Source organism: Sorex fumeus, unplaced genomic scaffold (assembly GCF_029834395.1).
Source record: "Sorex fumeus unplaced genomic scaffold, SorFum_2.1 ptg000058l, whole genome shotgun sequence".
NCBI classification, from domain to species: Eukaryota; Metazoa; Chordata; class Mammalia; order Eulipotyphla; family Soricidae; genus Sorex; species Sorex fumeus.
Genome location: NW_026606115.1, coordinates 24,137,802 through 24,147,231, shown reverse-complemented (window position 1 = coordinate 24,147,231; position 9,430 = coordinate 24,137,802). Strand labels below are relative to the sequence as shown.

Genomic DNA, 9,430 nt, shown 5'->3' with positions numbered 1-9,430 from the left:
AAGTATCATGTTAAGTGAAATGTGTCAGAAAGAGAGGGATAGATATAGGAAGATTGCGTTCCTCTGGGGAACATAAAGTAACAGAATAGGAGACTAACATGCAAGACTGGCCTAGATTAGTACCAAGAATTTTGCTACATGGCTTGGAGGCCAGCAACACATGCTAGGGGAAAAGGAAGCTCAGATAGAGAAGGGATCACCAAATAAAGGGTGTTGGGGGAATCCTCCCAGATTCGGAGAAGCATGCTGAAAGTAGACTATAAACCAAACATGATTGCCACTCAATGCCTCTTATGCAAACCGCAACACCCAAAAGGAGAGAGAGAACAAAAGGGAATGCTCTGTCACAGAGACAGGGTGGGATGGGAGGTTGGGGGGTGGGAGGGATACTGGGACCCATGGTGGTGGAAAATGGGTACTGGTGAAGGTATGGCTATTTGATCATTGTATAACTGAGACCCAAACACAAAAGTTTTTAAGCCTACAACTGTACCTCGTGGTGTTTCAGTAATTAAAAATAATAAGTAAAAAAATAAAATTATTCTGAAGAGTTAATTCTGATTTTTACTGTAAGAATTTTATAGTTTTCCTACCACCAATATTCCACATATCACTCCTACCACACCCACCACCAGCCTGCCTCTATGGCAGGCACATTCTCTCTCTCTCTCTCTCTCTCTCTCTCTCTCTCTCTCTCTCTCTCTCTCCTCTCTCTCTGCATTATGGTTGCGACGTAGATAGTGAGAGGTTATCATGTACTCATAGTCTCTTTAGTTTTTCTAATAGCATCTGCTGAAAAGAAGACAAATTTTCCTCCATTGATGGCCTTTAATCTGTTATCAAAATTTCAGGGAACTGGGTGTGGAGTGATATTGCAGGGCTTAAGGTGTGTGCCTTGCACTGATGCATGTTGAATTAATGTGGACATTAGTTGTTTAAGTGGTTTACTGGGAGCGCAACTGGGTGTGGTCCCACATCCACCTCCCCCTCTCAAAAAGAAGAGTACATGGCAGATATTTTACTCCTTAAAATGTGATAAGTGATACAGAAAGGTAAAGGAAACCAACAGGATGTGGTGCGAGGAGGAGTATTGGGTGGTTGTTAGAAAGAGTTTTCACTTCAGATTTTGTAACTTCCCCCCACCTTTATTTTGTGGGAAATCTTGTTCATTGTATGAGTCCCAGAGACCCTAATGTCTGGCACTTTTTTTTAAACCAAGTACCTCCTTATTTTTAAGATCTACTGATGCATGTTGAATTAATGTGGACATTAGTTGTTTTGTTTTGAGAGTGCCTGGTAGAAACTGCCAAGTTATTGTCTGAGCCATAGGGAGAAACACTGTAGATTTCTTTCCACGCTTAGAAACTGAAGACTTCCGGGCGGTACTTGTTACCCTCTGACCCTGATGAACTTTCCGGACTACGGTTTCCTCCAAGATGACGGTTGGCCTAGTATCCCAGCTCGTAGCTGATTGATCGAAAGGTGTCACATGATCTAAGCTGTGCGCAACCATAGTGCTCTTCGGCCAGCTCTGCTTCTCACAGAAACCGTTAAGACTCCGAGTGGGGACCAAGATGGTGTCTTTGCGAAGATCCTGTGAGAAATTAAGGAACATCTATTGCTGAAATTTTGGATCGATTGCCACATTTTCCCCAAATCTTCTTCCAGTTAGGTAAGCTATAACAGTACTTTTTTTGTATTTCAAACCTGCTTTGGAGTAAATTACTCAGGGCTTCGGTTTAGGGATTAAGAAAGGCAATCGACATTTATAATTTTTTTAAAATTGTAATGGACGGTGCTTAAAATTTTTCTTACTCAATTGTATTTTTAAAATATATGAGTAGTCACTGTTCTTTTTTAAAAATAAAAATTATATTTATCCATTAAAATAATAATAGCAAAATAGACAGGTGTCGTTTATAATTAATATAAAAACACAAAAAATTGGAATAGTTACCAAGTATATACAAAAATAAAATCAGTCTTCCTCAGTCGCTCACACTCTTCTGTTTACCCCTTAGTGCATTCCCCTTTCTTCAAGTGATAGTTACTTTAATATTATGCTTAATCCTTATATGCTATTTTTAAACACCTAAAACAACCACTCTTTAAAGGTTATCTAGTCCTGGTTTGCTTTTGAGCTTGAATTCAGTTTGATATTCCATGATGTAAATGTTGAATTTATTATCATATCCATGAACAGATAAATATTTTATTTCTGTTGCACACAACCACCTTTGTGCTTAAAATGCTTTTGTGATGTGAAGAACAAGTGTATATATTTATCTATAACTCGGAGATAACAACAGTTTGATTCCTTATAATGGTGTTTCTAAGACAATGTGAATTCATTATTAGTTTTTAAAAACTTGTTATAAAGGATTTGAATTTCCAAGAGCTGCCAAATTTTACCATTTTGTCTATTTTAGCTTCCCATTCAGGATATACTTCATTGCATTTGGCCCGTATTTCTCCTAGAGACCGAGGACTGCTAAATTTTTCAGCTTCTTCAGAACTCTGATTTACACATTTGAAGATACTGGTAAGGTATCTTTAAAAATAATTCTTTAAGGAAGAGGTCACATCTGCTTGAACCTTTCAAAGAGGGCTTAACTGAAGAAGTGACAGGAGCTGGACCATCAAATAGAAGTTCATTTTAGATATGGATCTGCTTTTTTAAATTTTAATGTATCATCATGAGATGCATTTACAGACTTACAAACTTTCATGATTACATTTCAGTCAAACAATGTTCAAGTGCCCATCCCTCCACCGGTTCCCATTCTCCACCCACAACGCTTCCAGTATCCCTCCCTATACCCCCACCTCTTCCCACCTCCTGCCTCTGTGGCAGGCACAATCCCTATTACTCTCTCTCTGTCCTTTGGGTGTTATGGTTTGCAATACAGGTAACAAGCAGCCATCATATTTGGTTCATAGTCTTTCATCATGCATCTACTATCCTGAGCGATCCCTCCAACCATCATTTATTTAGTGCTCCTCTCTCCATCCTAGCTACCTTTTCCCCCAGCGCATGAGATCAGCTATCAAGCTGTGGGGCAGCCCTCCTGACCCATATTTTAACTGTCCTTAGGTGTTAGTTTCCTATGATGTTACTTTATATTCCACAAAGAGAGGGATATGCTTTTTATGTAGATGAGAATAAAGATAGGTAGACAATAAAATAAATTTTGGAAAAATTAAAAATATAATATTTTAAAGAATGTCAGCTTAAGTTTATCTGAAGTTATTCTTATGATTAAAGTTACACATTTTTAGCAAGAATAGATATTTTATTCCCCAACCACTCTTACACACACAAACACACACATGCACACACACACACACACACACACACACCCCTTTCACCTCAGTGTTGTGGGAGGAATTTCCTCCCTACTGGTCTGAAGGTGTCTGAACACCTAACACTCAAGACTAGGCAGAATTTCTGCAAAACGGTTTATTAGTAGCATTTGCTCATAGTCAAGGATAGTCATCCTAATATAGAGTCTCTCAGCATTGCACTCTGGAGAAAGTTGAACAAGCAGGGACTGGGGCTGGGAAAGTAGTTTTTAGAGTGAAAAAAAGATGAAGTGACATTATCCTCACAAGTAATTGACTTGTTTCTATAACTAGGAGGGTTATAGAATAGGAAATTGAAGCCTGCTGTTCAGGTAGAAGCAATCACTGTACCTCATACCTATAATCAGAAGGGTTCTTTGACTAGTGGATTATACTTGTGGGAGAACAATAAGAAGGGAATTTGTGCTTAGGCCATTGGAGGCCTCCTGCTGTCTCTAGAGGACAGGCATACCAAAATTATTGCCCAATGGTAACGTTTTCTTTTCCTCACTGCTTTCACATTTAATTATTCATTGAAATTCTTCTAAAGAGCGATTTTTCTTACCTACGTTTCTGTACATTCTAAAGTCATTTATAAAGTTCTTTTTTTATGAAATTCACTTCTTAATTAAGTCAATTTATAAATTATTTCCTATCAGTCATGAATAATTATGCTCTTCCACAACTTTGAATTGGAATCAAATTATAAAACCATTTTTATTTGTTGAATTGTTCTAACTTTGGTCATTGAAATCTCCTTTGATTTCTTTTGAATGTTTTTCCTATACGACTCTAATCTTTTTTTCTACACTCCTCCCCTTACTCGCAACCTGAGATAATCTTCTTTTTTCCCTCATTCCTTCCATGTGATTACATTATTCATTTGTCATTCACATTAGTTTTATTGTTTGTGATTGCATTTAGGTAGTTATCTTTCCATTCTGTTTGATATTATTTGGTTATTAAAATCTGTTTTCTTGGGTCCTTTGGTGCTAGTTAGGGAGGAAATGGTGTACATCAAGACAATAAATGTAAATACATTGTAGACACTATTGTAAACATAGCGCCTTAAGTATAATAAATTGAAAAGATAATGAAATAAAAAATTATTGGATATGTGAAACATTCTTATGATTTAAAGACTGAGGGACAACCATCCTCCAATTTATAAAATTCAATTCTGAGAAGTGTTCCTCTTACTGCCCTGCTTTTACTACGCTGATTCCTCACTTCTTTCCATTCCTCTTTCCCCATTTACCTCCAGAAGATAACCAAAATTTTCAGTCTGATTAAACTGTGCTGCATTTATTTTTTAATGAAAAGATTTTATATATGATTGCTTTATTTACTTGTTTAATAAATAAGAATAAAATTTAATTAAATACAAAATTAATTATATACAAAGCACCTTATAAATAATTATATACAAAGCACCTATCTTCCTATTTAACTTAACAGAACTCTAACAAATCTCTCTTCTTTTATTTTTTTAACATTGCTAGTATATATAAATATATTTTATTCCTATTAAAGTTGTGATAAAGTACACAAAATATAAAATTTACCTGCTTATCCACTTTTTTGTTGTTGAGCAGTTTGGTAATTAGATGCATTCAAAATGTTGCAAAATTATTTCTACCATCCATCTTCAGAACTCTCACCTCCTTAAAAAATATGAAGACTAATTTTTAGAGTAGTTTAAGGTTCAGAGCAACAATCAAAGGAAAGTACTATAACTATTACCATAAGCCATTAAGATAAATATATCTTACACAAGTATAACCTCCCTGTTATTTTATATTTCCACTTTCTCTACATGTTATACAGGCTTCATCAGCATCAGTTTTTCTTATCACAGTGATGCAAGTGTTTCCGTTTACTAACTTACATTGATATATCAAAATTATCACAGTATATAATTTGTATGTTTTATGATTATTGCATATTTTCTATGTATAAATATAATATGATGAGTATCAATCATTGTATCATACAGAGTATTTTCACTTGTCAAAAATTCCTCTATCCTGTACCTATTCATACCTTTTGCCTCATTCCCTATATACCATTAATCTTTTTACTCTTTGCATAGTTTTGCTTTTTCCAAAGATTTGTGTAGTTGGATATAGTATAGGATTTTCAGACTGGCTTCTTTCAGTAGATCATGTGAATTTAAGTTTGCTTCCTATTTTTTTCATGACTTGGTAATTTGTCTTTTTCTGACCTGAGTAATATTCCATTGCCTGGATGTGCTCCAGTTTTTCATTCATCTACTCTAAAGGACATCACAGTTATGTCTCTTGTTTTGACAATTATGAAAAAAATTTTCTAGATATTTGGGTTTAGCATTTTGTATGGGTGTAAATTTTAGCTCTTCTGGGAAAATATCAAAGATGACAATTACTAGAACATATGGAAAAAGTATGCTCACTATCATTGTCATAGTGCTCCCTTCTCTATTCTAACTGCCCTACCCACACCCTTCAATTTGTGGCAAGTTTCCTTCCATGGAACAGTCCTCTTGGTCCTTATTTCTACTTTCCATGGGTATTAGTTTCATATTGTGTGTTTTCTCCTGAGAACTACTTTTTTTTCACAGCTGCATTGGACATTATTGTTGAGCTCTATCACTCGCACACAATCTCTCCATAATGTATGTGAATTTAAGTGGTTTTGAATACTTTGCTGTTATAAATCTTGGATAAAAGTACTTTCATATTGTTGGAAATAACTATTGAAGTAATAGTTCAAGTAGTGAATTTATTGGCAAAATTTAAAGAGCACTTGTAGTTTTGTGTAGTATTTCTAGATTTCTCTCCTGAAGGTACAACTTATTTGCATTTCTAGCAGTACTATAAAAGAGTGACTATTTCCTGCAGCCTTACCAAGAAAATACATTGCAGGGCCAGAGTGATAGTACAAGGTATAGGGTGCTTGCTTAACCTACGGCTGACCCAGGTTCCATACCCGGGGCCCCATTTAGTCCCCTGAGTTTGTCAGGAGTTATCTCTGAGTTCATAACCAGGAGTAAGCCCTGAGGACCACTGACTATGACCCCCAAAACAAAAATATGAAAAGTAATATATGTTGTGATCCCTTTTAAGTATTTTTCACATGTGATGAGAGGTGGAATTTAAATGTATTTACAAATATGGGACAGCAATTTTGAAATACTGCATTAAAAATACTTAATATCAAAGATGTACAGTTTTTTTTACCTGCCATCACATCTAGAATAAAAAAGCCAAGTTCATGTTTTAGAGAATGACTTAGTAAATAATGTGTTTAAAGATCTATCCAGTAAGCATTACATATATCTGGGCCACAGTTTCTCTGTCACAACCATTCAACTTTGCCTAGTATCATCAGCATACTTTGATAATAGGTGAATAATCAGCCATGGTTTAGGTCTAATTAAACTTTATTAACAAAACCTAGTGCTGGGAGGTGTTTGGCTCATAGATCACAGTTTGCAAGCGCTTTGTTGATAGGTGCTTCTTTTTAATTTTTATTGAGATTCTTTGTTTCACAATCCTGTTAATAATGGGCTCTCTTTCACATAATTCCAGCACGACACCCATCACTAAGGTATCCACCACCATACCCACCAAATTACCAATACCCTTCCATTTCAACACTTTGGTGAGGACTTAGAGAATATAGTATACTTATTTATTTCTTGAAACTATTTCCTACAGCCTAGGATATTAGAAATACAGCATACTTGTACTGATAAACATAAGAATTTGTTTATATTTGTCAAAAATTCTGTTTCAAAATAGATTTTTTGTATATCCTTGCTCTTTTAAATTGCACACAAAGTAAACCCTCCTTAGTATGAAGTGAATGGTGAGATATATAAAGGTACACATGACAACGTCTAGAGAGAAAAATTACATCTGCGATAAAAAAACATCAGTTTCAACTAGCCTTAAACAACTATATGTTTTTGTTTTCTTTACAAATAAAAATAACAGATACCTGATAATTTGTTTTTATTGGCAGTTAGGGTGAAAAAATGCCCTTGAACTTTTAAAAGATCACTTTAAACCAAAGCACTAATTTGAGACACAGTGAAAAGCATATGTAGTACAAATATCCAAATTTTATATCTAGCTTTTGCTAGAGGATAAGAATAATAATTTTCCCTTTCTAGACAACTTAATAATTGAAAATATAAATAACTGTATTAAATTCCACCGAATTAAGTCCCAATGAATAAAGAATGAGAAAAGGTTCTGGTATAAAAAATCCCTTAGTGTATAAAGTTTTATAGTCATCTGATTTTATGGTGGGGCAGAGGCTGGGTTTTGCTTGCTTTCCATAATTAGTTCACAGTCTCCCTCCATCTCAAAGTTAAGATTCACAAAGGAACTGGATACCAGTTTCTGGCTGACCTCTCTGAACAATTATATCGGCCTGTACGTTATTCAGTTGAAATTGTCTTTCTGCTTCTTCAGACAACCTGTTTTCTTCTTCTTCCTCTTCTTCTTTCTTCATCTGGTAATACTCATCAATGGCATACTGATATTTTGGGATGCTGATGCCCAAAACAGAGGCAATCATCTCTCCAAGAAAGTCACACACTGAGAGGGTTGAGGTGGCAGCCTGAAGCATGTAAAACCATAAGTAGGGGCCCCAGGTAAGTTTTGTCGGATCAACAGTAGGCAAAACATCTTTCTTCTCCAGGCCATCAACTTCATCTTCATCTGTACTATATTCTTCCATTGTTTAACCACTAACAAAGTGGATAACTCTTCTTGGGACTTTCTTCTTTTTTCCTATGACTCTCAGTTCTACATTTTCTTTTTTAATGTAGGAGTACTGCTATTTATTCAGCCACTGATTAGCTGATTGAATTGTGCATGAACTCCACCTTACCTTTTTTCATTTTTTAAAATTTTATTTATTGAATCACTGTGAGAGCAGTTACAAAGCTCTTGGGTCTAAGTCTCAGTCATACAATGAAACACCCATACCTTCATCAGTGCCCATTCTCCACCACCAAAAACCCCAGTATACCTCCATCCCACACCCTCCCCCTACCTGTGGGGCAGATGATTTCCACATTACTCTCTCTCTACTTTGGTCACATTCAATATTTAGACACCAGACCCACCATTAATATTTGAGATTTTATCCCAACACTCAGATCTGAAAAGGCAACAGTAGACACTTTGTGTTCTATTGCTGGTTGTGAATAACATATGATGTCACGTGGCTGCAGTAGGGCCATGTGATTTTGAAATTCCGAAAATTTAACACTTAAATCTGGAGGGATTTCTGCCAAAAGCTACTGGGTTTCGAGATTTGCTCCTGAGTCTCTGGGATCATATCCGTTGATCAGCTTGATCAGGAGCCAGAGAGGCCGTTCATGGGCTATGACTTGGGGTCTCATTGGGGTGGGGAGACCAGGACCGGCTCCACCCCCATCCTGTGAGGCCCAACAAGTTTCGTCACTGAAAGCCCAAGCCTGACTGTCCAATGACCTCTGGAAGATGACAACCACTGAGCCCCAAAGGCGACCAGGCAGAGGAACAACACCTTTTCTCCCCTGGGGTGGCCCAGCGGCAGTAACCAACTGAGGGGTCCAGACACATTTCTGCCAAAAGCCGCTGGGTTTAGAAATTTGTTTCTGAGTCTCTAGGATCATGACCATTAAGCAGCTTGATCGGGATCCAGAGAGACCGTTCGTGGGTGATGACTTTGGGTCTCGTTGGAGTGGGAAGGGCAGGACCAGCTCCACACCCATCCTGTGAGGCCCTGCGTGTCTTGTCACTGGGAGCCCAAACCTGTCTGTCCAGTGGCCTCTGAAGGATAGCGGCCCCTGGGCCGCTGGGGGGAACATGCCAAGGCACGAAACCTATTCCCACTTGGGTTGGTCCAGCACCAGTAACATACTGTAGGGACCGGACGCATTTCTTCCAAAAGCCGCTTGGTTTCGAGATTAGTTTCTGAGTCTCTGGGATCATGGCCATTCAATCAGTTCAATCAGGAACCAGAGAGGCCATGCCTCCAATTATATAGCTGAGCCGGAGGTAGTTTGTGGGTGTGTTTCCCACATACCTAACTTTTGGCAGTTTACTTT

At 37.1% G+C, this 9,430-nt stretch overlaps 1 protein-coding gene across 1 annotated transcript; it reads right to left on the bottom strand.

The window, feature by feature from the left end:
* Window positions 1–7,565: 7,565 nt before the first annotated feature.
* LOC130034252 (protein FAM177A1-like) lies at window positions 7,566–8,142 on the bottom strand. Its single transcript, XM_056125818.1, has one exon. The coding sequence runs from the start codon at window positions 8,068–8,070 to the stop codon at window positions 7,699–7,701; it is 372 nt and encodes a 123-aa protein (XP_055981793.1). The 5' UTR covers window positions 8,071–8,142; the 3' UTR covers window positions 7,566–7,698.
* Between the last annotated feature and the right edge of the window lie 1,288 nt (window positions 8,143–9,430).